General features: G+C 33.5%; 2 protein-coding genes across 2 annotated transcripts; one reads left to right on the top strand and one right to left on the bottom strand.

Annotated features, from left to right (window-relative positions):
* Window positions 1-624: 624 nt before the first annotated feature.
* On the top strand, window positions 625-4788 carry LOC112703022 (uncharacterized). The gene is made up of 4 exons (XM_025754318.3): window positions 625-1547; window positions 2142-2414; window positions 2510-2601; window positions 3161-4788. The coding sequence occupies exons 1-4, from the start codon at window positions 882-884 to the stop codon at window positions 3912-3914; spliced, it is 1785 nt and encodes a 594-aa protein (XP_025610103.1). The 5' UTR covers window positions 625-881; the 3' UTR covers window positions 3915-4788.
* A 7747-nt stretch (window positions 4789-12535) lies between these two features.
* On the bottom strand, window positions 12536-15655 carry LOC112701445 (protein SOSEKI 1). The gene is made up of 6 exons (XM_025752199.3): window positions 15315-15655; window positions 15155-15224; window positions 14740-14852; window positions 13892-14573; window positions 13041-13139; window positions 12536-12788 (listed from the first exon to the last, which is right to left on the bottom strand). Exons 1-6 carry the CDS (start codon window positions 15439-15441, stop codon window positions 12623-12625), a joined length of 1257 nt encoding a protein of 418 aa, XP_025607984.1. The 5' UTR covers window positions 15442-15655; the 3' UTR covers window positions 12536-12622.
* Between the last annotated feature and the right edge of the window lie 4024 nt (window positions 15656-19679).

The following is a 19679-nucleotide window of genomic DNA, read 5'->3' as shown; positions in this document are numbered from 1 at the left end:
TAGAACAAGTTGAACATCATAAACCGTAAAATGAGACGTAGAGTAAGAAGAACAGTAAAACGTAAAACAAGAACAGTAAAACCTAGTTCTTCAATTTCGAAATGTGAAAAATATACAGGAATGTTAATGTAACGTACCTTGAGTATTATAGCTTTGTTTTCTCTGGAGATTCTTGATCGAGAGTTCTATGTTGTGTTGATGGAATTTTCGAATCTTAGCGATGAGTTGTATATTTTCAGTATCGAATGATGCTCGAAAATGGAACGTTTGCTTTTTCTCTTAAGGCTTTGAGAAGTGGAAGAAGTGGAAGAGTTTGCCATTAAAGGGCGGTTTACGTGAATCGTAACCGTTTGAGTGGAGCGCGTGAATGTTACGCTTCATTCAATATAATTCAGTGCGCGTGTGGAATGTTTGTGGACTGGAAGCTTGTAATACTTTTAAGATATTTTTGCTTGTATGTGTAGCAGGCCCTAATTTTAAGAATCAATTTAAATCTTATATCAAATTTTGGGATCAAATTAAATATTACCTTGTAATTAACTTTAGATTTGTTTCCTGATTTCCTCAATGCCACACTTTACACCTTCCCCCATGTCATTTTGAGATTCGCCACACACCAATGCTGTTCGCATTGTTATTCGCATTCGCATAGTTTAGATAAATTAAATTGCTATTAGTTACTTTACTTAATTATATTCAATAAAACTAAATTTAAAAATTAAATTAAATTTGCGTTTTTCACATATTTTTTGAATTTTTACTGTCTTTCCATTGTAGCCATTTCTCCATGACCAACAAAACCATTGTTAGAAGAAACAGAGCAATTTCAGAAACACAGCACTACTACCACCACCACCACCAATTTCTTCTTCTACATTGCAATGGCGTCACTAACACCTGGCGTGCTCTCGAAGCTTCTAGAATCTTCGGGGAACAAGGAGGCTAGGGTGACCGGGGAGCACCGCCACGCGCTCCTCCAAGTGATCGAGATCGTCCCTCGTTTTTCCCACGAGGACACATGGCAGAGCAAGGGCTACTTCCTCAAAGTCTCTGATTCCTTGCATTCTGCTTATGTCTCAGTACCTGAAAACGACGCCGAATTGATCTGCAGCGACAAGGTCCAACTCGGTCAGTTCGTTTACGTGACTCGCCTTGACTCAGCAAAACCCTCTTCCTCTATTCCCGTTGTTCATGGCTTGAATCCCCTTCCGAAACGAAGGCCCTGCGTCGGGAACCCCATTGACTTGGTTTCAAGCGAGTTGTTACACGTTGGAGCCAATGTGAATGCTGATTTTAGAAGAAGCAAGAAGGGTAGTAATGTCAACAAGAACAAGGGTTTGAAGAAGGGTGAAGAGAGTTCAAAGGGGAAGTTGAAGGGTTTGGGTTTGAGGAATAATAATGGTAACTGTGAGAAGGTAGTGGTGGAGATGAGGAGGTTGAGTTTGGATTCTTCTAGAAGGGCTTGGGATCAAAGCCCTGTTTCTAAGAATGGTTCTGGGACTCCTAGTTCGAGATTCATGCTGAAATCTGCTTCGTCTTCACCTAATGTAAGTGATGTGATGTTGAAAACTGAAAAAGCTTTTAACCTTTTGATACCCTTTCTCCTTTTCTGTTTTTCTCACACTGCATTATGGATTTATGGCGTTTCTCTTTTTTATGTTCCTGTGTTTTAGGTAGGGTTTTATTAATGGGTTGAGTGTTTTATTTTATTTATTTTTCCCCCCTGTTTTCACTTGTAGTTGAATAATTCACCGTTTTGGGTGTTTTCTATAATGTTGAATGAGGGCCCTCACTTTGTTCTTTTTTGTGATTTTGAAATGCTTTTTGGTGGCTGTTGGACCCAGCAATCAGGCTATTTTGTTGTTTTTCTATTACGCTAACCTTTGGAATGTTCATTTGAGTCAGAAATCTAGTTTGTAAAATAGTGTTTAAAACGAGTTCCATGAATGTATGATGACTGTGTCTCTCTGCAATGCATTCTTGTAGGCCCTTTACTCTGGAAGATTCTGCATCTTCTGCAATGTGTATGGATAGAGTAAAAGTGATTTTAGTGTTAAGACAAAAAGTAATGGTTGATTTTTAGGTTTATCTTTCATATGTAACTTCTTTTTATCTTATGAGTTGGTATTTGCTCGCTGTAGGTGGTTCACAAGAATCTCTCTCTTAAATTTGAGTCTCCATTAAAATCCCCAACTTCGAGTGTCTTACCACTGAAGAATAAAAATGAGAACTTGTGTCCGAAGCCGACAAGCAATCCTTCGAGTAAAAGTACACCGCCCAGTAAGAGTTCTAAGTCACCAAGTGCTGGCACCGTTAATAGCCAACTTGTTAAGGTGCCCATCAATGTCAAGAATTGGAGTGATGTGTCTGTATCATGGGAAGATCTTCCATCTCCCATGTGTAATCTTGGGAAGGTAATAATGATCTAGATTAATATCTATGGCTTAGATTCAAATTTACATGCCATCATCTCACATAAAGTTTGAAACTTTTTCTGTTTCTTTTCCAGAAAGTTGTAACTCATAGAAATCTTGCTTTTGATGCTGCTGTGAGGGCTCTTCATGAGGCATCTGCTGCAGATACTGTAATCCAATGCATGTGGTATTATTCTCTTTTGTGACTTTGGTTTATATTTCCAAGTATTTAATAACTTTGATCATTATATATTATAGTATCCTTAGATATGAGTCAATGAGTTCAGTATGTGGAAATACAGTTCGCTTGGCTTCTGCAATTTCCTGTCCAAATTAGCTTTATGGATTCTAGGAAATAACGTGTTCTCTGTAGCTGATTGAACATATTTTTCTCTGAGTATTTTGTTAGTGCATTAGAATAACATATGAAGTTGCAACTTGCAACTATTGGTTTTATATGCATAACTTTTTGTTTGGTAACATATTCCCCCTAGTTTGAAATGGAAGGTGGAATGCATTTGGCATTATTTATACTTTCTATTCCTATTGTGCCTTTTGTGGGTTGTTTTATGTAATATCTTATGTAAAATGTTTTACACAGTCGTTCAATCGTATCCGTTTTTTTGGACAACTATTGACGCGGTCAATATAAAAAGTAGTTCTTTTTTCTAACATGACATTATGTAATTGGATGTATTTGTAATTGCATTGACATTTGGCAAATGTAATTGACTATTGTGTTTCAGCTTGTTTGCGGAACTTTGTGAGTCTACCCAGATTCTCTCTGCTGGATTACTTGTGAAGCAGTTTCTAGAGCTTCACCAGAGTTTGCAGAGAGCGACAATGGTGTTGGATTCTTTGCTCACCCCATCTCCTGAGACAAAGCAAAGCAGCCACTCTACCCTAGAGGTTCCTTTTCACAAAAATGCTACATCTTGGGTACAAGCTGCCATTGTAACCAATCTTTCCAAATTCAATCTTTTCAGAGCACAAGGAAAAGGTGAGACTTTGAATGGTGAAAAATGTCACTATGTTGTCATTGAGAATTCTTGTGAGGAAATGCATACTGTGAATCTCGCTGTTCAGAATAAGCAAAATCGTGTAACTCAAACAACTCTCTTGCCAAATTCAACTGCTAAAAGACTTCCTTCAAAGCGGAACCTGTTGGTGGCAAAGAACAAGTACACTGATAATAAGCAGTATCAAAGTAAAGAAAGCGAGATACATGAGGCAGCAACTTTGGCAGAAAAATTGCTTGAGGCTTCTCGAGAATGGTTCTTGAAGTACTTGGAGGAATCACTTGATGATAGATTCGGTTTGAAAAGTGAAGAAGGGAGCACTGAAATTGCATGTCTTCTTGGACAGCTGAAAAATGTGAATCACTGGTTAGATAATTTGGTTGGCGGAGATAAGGTTGATCATCGGGTAGAGAACTTAAGGAAAAATTTGTACCGGTTTCTACTTGAACAAGTTGATTCGGCAGTTGCATCAAGTCAGTAAATAGAGCACTACAAGAACTGACAGAACTAACAGAAACAGAGTACACTTTGCTCAGCTGACTCACTGCTTTGAACAGATGACTTCACTAACAGAGTCAATAGTTTAACAACACCTTACTTAGATATTGCTATGACCATTTAAGGATCCTAAATGTTGTAGTATACTTTATTCTAACTTAATCATTGAATGAATCTTACCACTAAGTTTATACAATTTTGAGCTGTACTCTGTCATTATTAGGTTATTGCTAGAATGAATTCATGTTGAACTTCAAATTTATTGACATTTAGTACACTTGCTTCTTTCTCTATCAATGTCTTGTTTACCTTGGATATCTTTTTTCTCAATCATTTTGTACAGTTGTAATGTTGTATACAAAAGTATGCTAACCCCAAACTGGCAAGGGCAAAAACGAAAGGCCAATACACCCATATAAAGGTGAACTAGGGGCAGATATCTCAGGTGCTGTACTTGTTCCTGTATCCCTAGACATTGTAATAGGATAGCAAATGCTCTAGGTCCATTAGGGAGGATGATTTAGGAGTTTTGGGACGAAAACCTTGATGAATGGATTCAAGGTGATTCTTATTAGAAACAAAAAAGTGATTCTTCAGTTTCTGTGGCTTGATGGCTATGCCGTACGGTCATGGGGCTGGCCTACTCATATCTCAATGGCTGTATGGAAAGGATATAGGAAGGGGGTGTCTCTTAGGCTGCATTTGGTTTTGAGATCAGGACACTAAGATATGGACATAAAGACACAAAATTGTATTTAGTAAATGAGATATTGACAGAAAAATTATGTCCTGAGACACTGAACTAGTGTATTTTGTATTTTTTCTGACAGGAAGGACACAGAAATACTGAATGGAGACACAACTTATTTTTTCACTTTTTCTTTTATTATCACTATCAAATTTTCATCATAATTATATGTTTTGTCATTTTATTTTTTATTTTAAATTTTATGTGAAAAGAAATGAAGGTAAATTTGACTTTTTATTATTTATTCTATCTTATATTCAGTTTACTACCAAACAAAATACAAAAACATTAATTTTTGTGTCTATGTCTATTATGTCATGTTCTCATGTCTTGTCTTATCTTGTTTTCAAATAGGAACTTGGATATTATGTGATGTCCAAAGTCTCACATCGCGAAGTATGAGATGTTTGATGTTATATTTAAAGGCATGGTTCTCCGATTTTCTTAGGTTGCATTTGAAGATGAAGAGATAGAGAGAACTAACTATTTGAAAAATGAGTTGTATTCGCTGAACTAACTAGTTTGTTACAGCATATTGGTACTTATAATGAATGAGCTCTAACTACTTCTAATTAGATGTAACTAACTCAGTTTTCTTCTAACTGATTACTCTAACAAATTCTAATATGTTGCACGTGTCTTGTCATATGGCATCTCAATACTCTTAACATCAACCCTGTTACTTAAGTTTATGAGATCTGTGCTCCTTCTTGTCTATTGTGCTCTCTGAACTCTTAACATCAACTCTGTTGTCTGGGCTTCCAATTGTCCTGCTGCCATTACATTTTCTGTCAGCAATTCTCAATCTCAATTTGAACTTTTGGAAGGTAGGGATTGATAGAGATTTTGTTAGGCAACTTGTTATCTGCTCTTCACCTGGAATATGGATCACATGTAATCTCTTCTTGGTCACATAGTCTCTGACAAAGTGGAGGTTGAGTTTGAAGTACTTGCTCTTGTTGTGTAGGATTGGATTGGCTGAAAGTAGTACAACACTCTGGCTGTCACAGTATAGGTTTGGTTTGTTGGTGCAAGGTATCCTCATTTCACTTAACAAATTCTGCAGCCAAATGACTTCATCAAGTCCAGCAGCTATCCCTCTATATTCAGCTTTGGTGGAGCTTCTTGATACTACATGTTGCTTTCGACTGGACCAAGAGACAATATTTCGTTCATAAAAGACACAAAATTTACTTGTTGACTTTCTATCATCTATATCACTTCCCCAATCTGAGTCAGTAAATGCATAGATTCTACTCTCATCAGACTTTTGGAACTTTAATCTATACTGATTCACTTTGCCGCTTTCTAGTGCCTGTCTTGGTGCACGAATTTCGATACTTTATTTACTGCATAAGAGATCTTTGGCCTTGTGATTGTTGCATACTGGAGTCCTCCAACAACTGATCTATATTGTGCTGGATTTTGAAACAATTCTCCTTTTGTGCTGAGAGTTTTTCTTTAGCTTCTTGCATCCCTGCTTTAACTAAGAGTTTTTGTTATATATTTTGTTTGGCATATGATCATTACTTGGTTGTGTTCCTTACTGCCTTAATCCCCCAAAAGAAGTTCATTTTCCCCAAGTCTTTTAATGAAAATATTGCATGTAACTAGTTGACTAAGGCTGTGATTTCTTCTTGAGAGTTTTTCGTGACTAGAATGTCATAGACGTATACGAGAACATAAGTTGCTGATGCAGGTGTGAATTGGTGAAGAATGACGTGTCTGATCTGGTGTTGTCGAAGCCAAACTTGTTGAGAGTGAGTTTCAGCTTGGTGAACCAGGCTCTACCCATATAATGATCTTTGGAGCTTGCAAACATGGTGAGGATTGTGGATGGAGATGAAGCCTTCTGGTTGAGTCATGAAGACAGTTTCTTCGAGGTCGCCATTTAAGAAGGCGTTGCTGAAGTCAAACTGTCAAATTTTCCATCACTTTGCTAGTGCCAAACTCAACATGACTCTAACAGTGGGACGTCTGACCATCGAGATGAACACCTGATCATAGTTGATGCCTCTTTTTGATGAAATTCCTTTGCCACAAGCCGTGCTTTGTACTTTTGAATTATACCATTTGGATGCTTCTTGATTCGAAAGACCCACTTGTTGCCAATGTTAGGGGCTGTGCTTGGGGGTAGGTTTGGCACTAGTGTCCATGTGTGATTCCTCATGAGAGTCTCATATTCTTCTTCCATTGCCTGCTTCCAATGCTCCCTGGTCAGTGCTTGTTCAACTGTTTGAAGGACGCATTGGGAGAGATCAATATTAGCCCCTTTGAGTACTGCTGCATAAGTTTTCAGCTTGAAAATGCCTGACTTGCTCCTTGTTTGCATGGGATGGTGATTTGTGATAGCTGCTGATAGTGCAAGGAGAACTATCTCAGTTGGGGCTTGCTCAGGTACATCTGTAGCTAAAGGAGTTTCAAGGGAAGAAGAATCAGTAGCTATGGTATCAGAATCATGATTAATAGACAAAGAAAAAGATGAAGTAGATAACGGTTCAAATATATAATTGAGTGCATTAGAAGTGTCATTCAATGTATTCAATGCATGATAGTGTGGTTGGGGAGAAGATATAGGGTAAGGGATTGGTGTCACTTGGGGTGCTATTGCATTAGGAGTGGAGATGTTGCTTCGAATTGAAGAATCTAGTATTGATTGGATGGCTGAGACATTATAATGACTAGAAGTGCTTGCTGCTGAGGTGAGAGGTTATGTTGGAAAACTTGCTAATGACCTTGATAAGGAAGATGGGGTGGGCTGGTTGGGCAAGATGGTGGTTGGAGGTTGGATAATGTTGGATTCAGGTTGAAATTGAGGTTGGTTTGAGGTAGAAGATTTGGTAAGGGAGGTGTAAAGGTGGAAGGTGAGGTGTGAAGGAGGGTTGGCTTGATTGATTCATAAAGAGTTGGTTATAAGAAAATTCATACTCATTAAAGAGGACATTTCTTGAAATGATTTCTTTTTCACTTGGAGGAGGCATTTGTAACCTCTGTGATTGGGGGCATAGTCTATGAAAATAAATTTTTGGGATTTATGATCAAACTTATGTGCATTGTAAGGTTTGAGAAGCAGGTAACATGTGCATCCAAAGGGTTGTAGGATAGTGTAGTCTGATTTTGTGTTGGTGAGGGCTTCAAGAGGTGTTTTGTTGTTAAGAGTTTGGGTGGATAGTCTATTAATGAGGTAAGTGGCAGTGAGGGTTGATTCATGCCAAAAGTTTAAAGAAAGGTTAGCTTGGGCTAGCAATGTGAGTGAGGTTTCTGTGATATGCCTATGTTTTCTTTCCACTAAGCCATTTTGCTTATAGGCATAGGGACATGAAGTCTGTATTGAATGTCATTTGTTACCAAAAACTGCTTGAATGTTGTAGACAAATATTCTCCACCTTATCTGTGTGTAAACTTTTGATTTTTAGCCTAGTCTTGAGTTCAATTGCTGACTTGCATTGCTAAAATGCTTTAAATGTTTGGCTTTTGGTCCTGAGTAGGTATGTGTAGGTATACCTTGTGCTTGCATCAATAAAGCAGATATAGTACTTGCAACCTGATCTGCGATATAAGAGTGCTGACCCCCAAATGTCAGAAAATATAAGGTCTAAACGTACATAGTTAGAATAAGACTCAAGATGAGGTAGTTGGTGAATTTTACTAATACAGAAAGCTTTGTATAATGAGGAATCATAGCTAATTTTATTCATTGAATTATCAGAACTTGAAGCATTACATTAGTTCATCACTAGAGTTACCATCTTATCAGATGGATGTCTTAATTTTCTATGCCATAATTGGCTTGTACTATTGACCCTTTTACATGTGACATAGGCTTCTGCATTTGAAACAGGACTCACTAAGGTATTTACAGACACTTGAGATGTAGAATTACAAATGAAAATTGGACTTATGACAACTTTATTTATTGTTGAATTAAAATTCAATTTGGATAGGTGAGAGGGAGCAGCATCTCTCTCTTTATTATTCAATACTGAACTCGCATTGGTAGTGGCTTGCACATGCTTATTTTTGGAGTTTTCAACAATGTTTGCATTGAAATAAGTAGGATTAACAGGTACAAACTTTGTTCTTGGGCTAATTTCGATCCCTTCAAACTTGTAAAGTCTTTCTTTAAGCAATCCTTGAAGGAAGATCTTTTTGGAGATCTGACATTTGATATTACACAGGTAAGACCAGAACTCAAAATATACACAGTTGTCTAAGACAAATTTGGCTACAATCACTAAATTTTTGGATATATTGGGTACATGTAATAGGTTTTGTAATTTGAAAGGTCTATTAAATAAAAATGCATGCATGAATGAACTTCCATTGTGTTCAATATTCATACCTTGGCCATTACCTCCAAACACTTGTTTAGTTCCATCATAATCAGATCATGTGATGAGATTTTTTTGTCAAATATGATGTGATGAGATGCACCCAAATCAGGGTACCAAGCTATGTTTGGGAGAGTTGAGGGTAGTGTAAGGAATGCTTGAGGATTGGGTGGTGCGGGAGTCCGAGTCTTCACTTCTTGGAATCTTTGTTGAAAGTTTTGAGAGCTTGTATTATTGTGGAATGCTGCTGAGGGTGGTTATGTTGCATTGAGGGGTTGCATTTGTGGATTCGTGAAGTCTTGGTTAAACCTGTGAAAACACTACACTATTGTATGGCCAAGTTTCCCACATAGTTAGCATTGTGGCCTACTGTCCTGCCACCATGATGACCTTGCTGTGCCTCTGAAATAGCCTTTGCCTCTTGAGCCTCGAAAATATCCTCTGTAGTTATTGAACCCTCTTCCTTGAAACCTTTTTGGAGTATCTTTACTTTGAGCAATGTTTGTCGGCACTGGTCCTAGCTCCATCCTTTTAAATCTGTCAATTAATTCTTTTTGAGCAAGCAATTGAGATTCAAACTCACTTTCTGACGTCTCTTCAATCCTTGCTTTTCCAATGGTGATGAAAACATTGTATTCTTCGCTAAGTCCTTTTAGTGCAACTTCAATATACTCGTCTTTGGTCAGTGGAGCTCCAAGTGCACTAAGTGCGTCAACAACTTGATTGATCTTCGCCATGTAATCAGTTATTATAGAACCATGCTTCTTGAGTGTCTTTAACTGGGTTTTGAACTGCTTAATCCTCAATTTGACTTTAGATTCAAAGTATTCACTCAACACATTCCAGATTTGGTATGCGTAATGTACTCAATTACACAGTTGAATTAGACTCCATTGTCATTGTTAACTAAGCCACAAGGCACTGATCTTATACTTTCCAGTCTTTGTAGCTTTGATTTCTTTATGTCTGTCTAATTCTGAGCTAAAGTTAACGGGTACTTTTCTTGGATCAAGATGACTTCGAAGCTTGTGCACCTTTATACACACTAGTTCTTGCTTCTTCCATGTTTTGTAGTTGTTCTTGTTGAGTTTAATGACTGAAAACACAGCGGACGTATTCTGATTGAGGAAGCTCGTTGGAGCTTTTAGTGTTGCCACAATGTTCTCGATGGATCGTTGAGCTCTGATACCATGTGAAGGTATCAGACTCTTGAAGATGAAGAATAAGAATGAAGAGAGAGAGAGAGAGAGAGAGAGAGAGGGAGAGAGAGAGAGAGAGAGAGAGAGAGAGAGAGAGAGAGATTTCTGAAAAATGAGTTGTATTTGTTGAACTAACTAGTTTGTTATAGTGTATTGGTACTTATAGTGAGTGAGCTCTAACTACTTCTAATTAGATGTAACTAACTCAGTTTTCTTCTAATTGATTACTCTTACAAATTCTAATATGTTGCACGTGTCATGTCATGTGGCATCTCAATACTATTAACAAGATTGCGATTGAATATTGTGTTTGGTAATCAAAGATTAGAACTAAAATTTCAATCTCAAGACATAGAATTTCAGTCCCTTCAGGCAATGTTTGTTTTGTGTATACTTTAAAACATAGACATAAAGACATAAATACAATAAAACACAATTTTTTTAACTTGTTTGATATCTAGTACAAGATAGAATACACAAATCTCAGTCTTGTTAAAATTTCAATATTACCCTTATTGCAAACTATTACCAATGCCACCAAAATTTCAATATTACCCTTATTGCAAACTATTACGAATGCCACCACTACACAGCCACCATCTCAACCAAACCACCACTATTAACAATCAGCCACCATCTCAACCAAATAATCACCATTAACAATCTAAAACTGAATAACAAATTTAATCTAACAAATATCATTAAAAAAATTCAATCCAACAAAATCAATACAAAATTATTTTAACAAAATTTAACTAAAATTCAAACAAATAAAAAAATTAAATTATACAAAAAAAAGCAGAAGCAAAGGAAGATCGTGACAGAAAAGAGAGGTAGAAAAATACGAATCCACAAATAGAAGAGTAGACGAAGGCAAATTGAGAGATAGAAAGGAAGAACGGTGCGCAGATCTAGAAATACGTCGATAAAAGGGAGGAAGGAAGGGTGGAAAGTGGTAGCGGTGATTTGGATGGAAGAAAGGAAGGAGATGCGACAGTGATTTGGATGGAAGGAAAAGAGGAGGAGAGCGCGGTGGCCTTTGTGGCAAGAAGAAAAGATGAGAGGTGTCTGTGTTTTTGGGAGTGGAAGGGTGAAATGGAGAGAGAGGAAGGAGAAGATAAATGAGAGTATATTTGAAAAATAAATATAAAAAATATTATGTTTATGTCTCAACATTTGTGTTCCACCCCTTAGTGTCATACACAAATTTTGTGTCATTATGTGCTTTGTGTCTTCCTATGTCTTTCAAAATTTGTGTCTCTCTAACCAAACAGTTGACATGTACCACCGTGTCTGTGTCTTGGATAGACACGCCCACCAACCAAAAGCAAGTACAGCACTTGCAAAAAATGAAGACATATAAGACTAGAATTTCTAAAGATAGAAACTAAAATTTTAATTTTTTTTTTCAAAATACTGTCATTTAACCTTTCAAATTTCAAATCTATCTTTCGGTATCCATATTTATCTTAAATCAAATATGATATTGAAACATAATTCAGTCCAATACTTTTTACATCAAATACAATATGAGACTTAATTTAGGTCCAATTTGGGTAAACAATTTAATTAAACCCCTTTTGAAAAAATAGCTTAAATAATAAATGATTATATTAAAAGTAGCTTATAAATAAGTTATTTTGTGTTTAGATTTTTAGTTCTAAAAGTGTTTATTTTATAGAAATGTGATAAAAAGTAATAGTATTATGAGAGAAGTCATTTTTTTTAACTTCTCTATAAGCTACTAAATAACTTCTTAGAAAGTCGCAATTTAGTTTTGAAAATTGCACCAAACATTAATACTACTATTTTTTATAAGTCAAAAGTTCAAAAAAGTTACTTTTAAAACTTTCCAAATGAGCCCTTAATCTCTATCTCTCACTCTGAATTTCCATTCCAAACGCAACTTTAAATACTTAATAGTCTCATTTTCAAAAATAAAATTAAAAGAAAAGTATGCTATTGATTAAGTTGTGTCAAAAATTACGCTGGTCAGACACAATTTTGTGGGAATTCTACAAAATTTTGTCTTTCTCGACATTCTTTGAATCCGCCATTTTTGTTTGTTAGATTCTGGCTTTGCTGGTCATTCATTTGAAAGAACAGGTGATGCTTAGAATTTTAGCAACATCTTCCGCCAAGCAGAATGTTTGTCAAACGTAACTCTTAATGTTCATGGCTTAATAGTTATGGATGAAAAATTAATATAATTTTGTCTTATATACGGAGTCGTTATATTATATACCTATTTGCTATATAAAGATGGTATAGACCCAAGTAGGCCTCACATTCGAAGCAGGCGTTGACTTGAACTAGCAGAGAAAGACAAGAATATCTAATAGGATGAGCTACATCTAAACATAAAAGCCAAATGCTAAGTTGGTTCTAGAGGGTGAAAGGGATTTTCATCTTTCTAATTAGTCAAAAGGTAATTTGTATGATTGGAAGTTGATGATCTATGAAGCTGTGTCTTGTCAGCAAGTGCTGCTGTTGCAGTGGATGTTCCCAATGCTTTGATTCCTTTACAAGACTTCATGTGTTTGTACATTTTCTCTGGTTTGAACGGCTTCCCACATAGCCTGCATCATCAACTTCTATTTATGCTCTCAGCATTTCACTATAGAATTTAAAATACAATAACTTCAACTGCTCATTCTATTCTAAATTACTCATTTTGGCGCATTTTGTAATTCAATCATGCTAAGTGTGCACAAAAAATCAGCAACCAAATTAGGCACCGTATATAATACATGTCAAAATAGAAAATATATATTGAAAATAATTTAAATAACTCATGTATAAAGTATTTTTGTTTGCCAATAGTCACTTACGAGCAAATTGGTTCACCAAGTGGTTTGTGATGAGTTTGATTTAAGAAGTCACCCAGCTTTCTCCTGCTTCTGTTTGTTTCCTCCCCATCAAAACTTTTTCTGTAGCAAAGGTGGAAAAATCAATTATTTCTATTGCAGTGATCAAAGATTTGGGACTTATTAACACCTATCAACACCATAAACCAAATATCAATCTTATTTGTGACGATAATACTTTAGCAGATTAATTATGGTTTAAGGTTTATTATACGCCTTAGTGTAAAATAGTTTTACGTTATCATTCAATTTTAAGTATATATTGATATAACTTTTGAGATAGTAAATTGTTAAATCAATAATTTTGTTAATGTGATAATAAAAGATGACGAATAAAGTTTTGGATTCTGTTAGGGAGACTATGGACTATTTGTACAATGTATACAATAGGCTATTGAGTTACAAAATGAACATCCCCTATACTATCTAGAATAACCATCCGAGTACTAGAATAACCATCCGAGTACTCTTGACCTTTTGGATCTAGCGCTCTAATACTATGTTATTATACTACTCATCCTAAAAGTTTCAGTAAATAAGAAAAGGTAACACTAATGATTATATCTCATAAACCTCCATTGTACATATTGTACAAATATTCCATTGACTCCTCGTACTTTCTCTAAATTTTTTAGTTTAGTTATGCATGGTCAGTAACAGTATAAAATGATTTTACATTATCATTCAATTGTAAGCATGCATTGGTTTGATTTTTGTGAAGTTAATTTTTTATTTTTTACGATAATAACAGTACATGAAAATTAAATTCATAATTTAGAAATTAAAATATTCATCTTGCTGATTAAATAACTCACCTGGCCCCATGTTGGTTTTCTTGTTGATCATTATTCCAAGAAGTTCTAAAACACCTGGCTGATCCTCCGAATTTGTCTCCTTTACAAATCTGTGCTTTATTTTCTGGTAAGTTAGTCATAGACTCATTTGAATCAATTTTCTTAGCATCTCCCATCCTTATTAGAGCTGCATCATTTGTATCCACTGTCCCACAAGAAATCCAGTTCCGGAATGCCATCGAAACTCGGTTCGAACTGTTCCTAAGCTTGCTAAAGGAGGATTGTGACGACGAAGAGGAGGAGGTAGAAAAAGAAGAATCAGGTGTATCAGTTTTGTTCTGTTCTTCTTTGTTACCAATACTCTTACTCAGAAGTTTGTGGTACAAAGAAGGCAATGCACAATTCTCCGGTTTCTCGTGTTCTTTTTCAATGCTGCATTCTTTGTTGCTTCTCACCGAAGGCTTTTCCTTCTCTTCTTCTGCCTTGCAAGATTCGTATCCGTCCGTCGTCATGGACGACCTCTCGGAGCTAAACACCAAGGAGTCCTGGCTGATCTCCGATGATACTTTCGTAGGAGTATCCATTTTGGACTCCCTGTCTCGTCCAATAATTCTAGATTCTTCTTCTATTAGAGATGGCTGCTGTTTTCCCTCTGTAACATGTACTTGCGGAGATTTTATCTTTCCATCAGGGGAAAAATTTTCTGCAAAATTGGGGAAAAGTTAGAAAAGGGCTATATGATCTGCACATGTTCCATGCTTAGAAATTATGGGTGGCCATACTCGAACAAGTTCGTTCTCCTTCATCCAAATGTTAAGATGAATAATATAAATAAATGTGGGAAAAGTTGATTATGTTGAAGTACATACCAAATGGGGTTGGATGGATTTGTGATCCTTTGAGGACGTATTCATTGTCAGAAATGGGAGTTATGAGGTCGTCATCCAACAAGTCCTGCCACACATACCCGCTTTTGTACCTCCTGCCATTCAATTATTATTGTTAGTTACAAATTCATTTCATAAACACACATTATTCAAGTCTCTTGGTACATTTTTTGTTCAATATAGTTACTTATAAATTATATTTAGATACATTATGAATGTATCCATTTTAAAATTACAATCATAAAAGAGAATAAGTGAAGAAACATAAAGGACCTAAACAAATAGAGAGGGGTTGTGATGAATTCTATTAAATTAATGATGACATTAGTGTAATGTAATTTTCCTTTGTGGTGAACAAAAAAGGAAGAACTGAAGGGTATGTGTGATAAGCACAAACCTCTTGTAGGACCAAGAAAATGCTTCTGGCAAGTCTTTTCCTCTCAATTCCCCAAGCCACCTCTTAACGTCTTTTTCAACAAATACAGATTTGGAATTAATTAGAATCAAATAATAAAAGAAGAAATCATTCAACAATAAATAAAACTAAAGGAAGGTACCTCTGAGATAAACACCATTACGAGCAAGATGAAGAACACGAATGAGATGAGGATGATCTGGACGACCACCTATGTTACTAAGAAAGTAAATTATGTGAAGCCTTCTCACTTCACCTTTTGCTTCCATTATTGTTATGCCTTTCTTTCTTGCTTTGTTGCTCTTCTTCTTGTTGTTGTTCCCTTTGCTGCAATAAACACCACCACCACCAAATTATTCTTTCTTTTGAGGCACAAACACAAACACCTTTTGTTTAATCAACCTATCTAATCTAATGTGTCTGCCCCAAAATATAAATATATATGTGACATCGGATAACACAAAAACAAGATATCTTTGTCTCTCTCACTCTATGCCGGCCTGCTACAAAAGAAACATATATCACCATAACATGTTTGTTCTTTCATATGAGATAATATGAAAAGAGAAAGAAAAAGATATATTATAATAGTTATCATATAATATAAGGTCTATGTGAAAAATGAAATCATGCAGGCCTGCTAGCTACATGGCCATACAAAGAGTGCTACTTGTCTAATATATTTTATTAATTTAATTAGAGAACAAATAAATTAAATTAAATAACTTTCTCGCAAAACATAAACAAATGAATTAAAAAAAATAATGAGAATTGAGAAGCATTGAGAGAAGAGAATGCAGTTACGCTTTTTTCCCTTCTTTTTAGCAGAGAATGCAGTGAGTGAGAGAGAATTGACCAGGTTATGGTTATTGCAAGCTATATATGGTATGTGGTAGCTACTAGCTAGTACTAATATTTTGAGTGGAAAATGAAAATAGATTCAGGGATCATCAGATTTCTCGGATTTTAATGGATTTAATAATAAAATGTGTAGTAGCTAGTTTTTTGACTCCCCATCATTATTCCCCAAAAAGTTCATTTCTGTTTCTTCTTGTTTACCTTTCTTTAGTTATGTCAAGTTTTCTAAAACAATATTATTTTTTATTTCACTCTATAATAATTCTCCCTCGTAATAATAATAATAATATAATTACTCAATAGTCAAAAAAGAAATATAATTAGTCAATAACTACCTAATAAGGTATCAAATCCAATTAAGAATAAATTAAAGACGCATTTATGCGGTCAAAAGACCTATAATCTGAAAAAAAAATAACTATCAAATTAATTATTTATATAAAATATTAAAATATAAAATACATATTAAAAATAAATAAAATAATATATAAGAAAAGACTCAAGAACTAATAATTTTATTTTATATTGGCCAATACTTTTATTCCATAGTTCCAATATTTTTAATACATCGACCCAACAAAAATAATTTTAGCCAATATATTTTTATTCTAGTATAATAGGAAAAAAAAAGAATAAAAAATATCCGTATCACATATAAAATAAAAATTATCAAATTATTCACCGAATACATATTAAAATATAAAATATTATATTAAAAATAAACTAAATAACACATATAATTATACAAAAATATATTATAACTGATTTAATAACTAATTTTTTATATATACATAATATTTTGATTAAAAAATATCAGTTGGAGTCTTTTAGGTTACATTTAGCTAGTTATATTCACTGGCGTATATACATAGTATAAAACAAAAACATATTTGGTTATACCGAAATAGTGACTATTAGAGACAAGACATGATTAAAATTAAAATTGTCTTAGGTTTGATTTGGAAAAATTTTAAAAAGGTATTTGTGTTTCTCAAAAATACAAACATTTTGTTTTATTTTTGGTAATTTAAAAAAAAAAAAACTGTGCTTGTTGAATGCTTTTGTTGTTATATTTCAAAATAAATATTAAATTTCTTAAAATACCTATATGCTTAATGATCCGTATCTTCCTGCATATGTGTACTAAAATCTCTCTTAGAATAACAGGTTATCAAATTTTTGGGATTTGTTGTTGGGGGTAATCTTCATCACATGAAAAATTGAAAGGAAAAAGGATCTTATTTGAATCTCTACGCTTAATTATGTAATGCTAGTGACTATATTGATTTGATGCTTTCAGCAACATATCATTTTTAATTTGGTTGTCATGCATATCTTCCTTGATAAAAGAAATTAAAAGAAAAAATGGCAAATGACAACACCACTAGATGAAACAAATTAAAAATATATTTAATTTTTCCAAAACTTAAATGTTTAGTCAAACGAAATAGATGTTTCAAATAAATGTTTAATAGAAATAAAGCATATTGATTTATTAATAGATCATGCTCAATAACAAAAAGCAAAATATATCTCTATGTATATTTTAATTTTTTAACATGTATAAAATATATGTAAACATGTAATTGATTTGGTATTTAGAGTTATTAAAGTGGACCAATCCAATTAACACGGATAGGCCTACAATTGATAAAATTTGAAATAATAAATACAATTACTTTCCACGTCCAAAAAGAAAAAGAATATGATAATTCTTTTCTTTAGTGTACATAACAAAATTAGCATGATAAATGAGATTGTTCAACACTTAAAAATTTTAAAAATATAGTATAAAAAGCATAAAGGTTAATGAATAAGTAAAGAACAAAAAAAGAGAAGATATACTTTAAAAAATAAAAAATTTTAGGAGGCCAGTAATTTTTATAATTTTAGCTAGTATTTAGTCAATATAAATATAAAATTATTTTTAATAAATAAATTTTATTAATTAATATATATAAATTTTAATAAATATAAGTACAAATTATATTAATTCATATGTATAAATTCTGATAAATATAAATACAAATAATATATTTTTTGTATATAAATTACAAATTCTAATAAATATAAATTATTGATCATGAAATATTACTATTTAAAAATATGTCACTTCGTTCAGTTTACAAGTTTTATGGCTTAAACCCGTTTAACTTGCCGAATAAAATTGATCCACACTCTCAGGTTAAAATTTTACCAGATGATAGTTGACCTATTATATAGAGACAAAAAAAAAAAAAAAACATAATTCGCCTATAGTTTTTCTGTTCGGAATCTCTTCTTAACTTATTTGATTATTCTCCAGTTGATCTACTCTATTCTTATTAGTGGTCGTATATAATAAGTTTCTAATTCATGACCTCTTAATAATTAGTATTTTCTTCAACTTAGCGATCGTTCAAAAATTTAGTATCAAGAGCATCATAGTTAGATAGGGCCGGGTCTTCCTCCATGAGTCAAACTCAAAATTATGTAATTCACTTATAATCACTCTTATCTGCGTAATGTTAGAATATATTATAATTAATTAGTTTTTATTAAAATTATTTAATATATCTGAATATTTATTATAAAATATTATATTTTTATTATTTTTATTTTTTAATATTTATTAATATTTTTTTATATTATATTATTTTATATCACTTGAATACAAATAGACTTTTTTTCACTACTCTCTCTTATATTTCTAACGCATAATATTGTTTATATTTGTTGATAGATGTTGACACCTATTTATTTTTTGTTGACGTTGAGGATCTCAAAATAAATAAAAAGAAAAAATCAACTCAACACATAACCATGTTGACTTGATTGACAAAATATAGATGACAAGAAGAACATGCAATAAGTGGGTACTGATTACTGAATATAATATATGATGATAGGATTAAATGAAAAAAAAAAAATCAAAATTGTCATTTTGGCCAGCAAAGTTTCAATTTTTTTTTTCAGGATATATAACCATATAAAAGGAGGATGAGGAGAAATTATTATTCGCGAAAGAAAAAATGCAAACATAATGGTCCAAAAGACAAAAACATATATATTCTTAAGCATTGACCTTTTCATGATGTCGAGATTCTTCTTTCTTTCTTGTGTGTGGCATTTCAGTGATTCTGTTGCAATTGAATCCATAACAAGCAAGTTTTGTATTCTCCCTTTTGCTCTTCTTCAACATCACTATGCCATTCTCATCATACATGAAAATATGGAATTATAAAGAAGCTAGTTGAAGTAACACAACCTGAAAGCAATTATTGTCCGAAATTATTAGTTAATTAATTCGAAATTGTTGCTCTCAATGAATAAGGAATATAAAGATTCTACCCATAATAACGCAAATGAGATATTTTATCATGATGCTTTATACTGCAAATAATTGTCCAATAGGCTACGTTTATTTTATACACATGAAGAAAATAAAATAGAAATACTAAAATTTATTTTTTATGTATTATATTTGGATATAATGTATAAAATATTAATATAATATTTAATATTATTATATTTGAATATATATAGATGAGACTATAATATTATGCAAAATAATTAAAATAGGCATATTTTTTATATCTTTTTTTCTTTCTTTTTGTCTTTCACTCTTTTTTTGTCGCCTAATCCTTTTTCGATTGCTGAAGGACGGTAA

This window comes from Arachis hypogaea, chromosome 7 (assembly GCF_003086295.3).
Source record: "Arachis hypogaea cultivar Tifrunner chromosome 7, arahy.Tifrunner.gnm2.J5K5, whole genome shotgun sequence".
NCBI classification, from domain to species: domain Eukaryota; kingdom Viridiplantae; phylum Streptophyta; class Magnoliopsida; order Fabales; family Fabaceae; genus Arachis; species Arachis hypogaea.
Note: the sequence above shows the minus strand (reverse complement) of the source record. Positions and strands in the feature narration are given on the sequence as shown.

Coding starts and splice junctions, on each gene's coding strand:
- LOC112703022 (XM_025754318.3), top strand. CDS start 882: ATGGCGTCACTAACACCTGGCGTGCTCTCGAAGCTTCTAGAATCTTCG. Junction 1,548..2,141: donor CTGCTTCGTCTTCACCTAAT/GTAAGTGATGTG, acceptor TGCTCGCTGTAG/GTGGTTCACAAGAATCTCTC. Junction 2,602..3,160: donor ACTGTAATCCAATGCATGTG/GTATTATTCTCT, acceptor ATTGTGTTTCAG/CTTGTTTGCGGAACTTTGTG.
- LOC112701445 (XM_025752199.3), bottom strand. CDS start 15,441: ATGGAAGCAAAAGGTGAAGTGAGAAGGCTTCACATAATTTACTTTCTT. Junction 15,225..15,314: donor TAATGGTGTTTATCTCAGAG/GTACCTTCCTTT, acceptor TTGTTGAAAAAG/ACGTTAAGAGGTGGCTTGGG. Junction 13,140..13,891: donor GAAAACCAACATGGGGCCAG/GTGAGTTATTTA, acceptor CCTTTGCTACAG/AAAAAGTTTTGATGGGGAGG.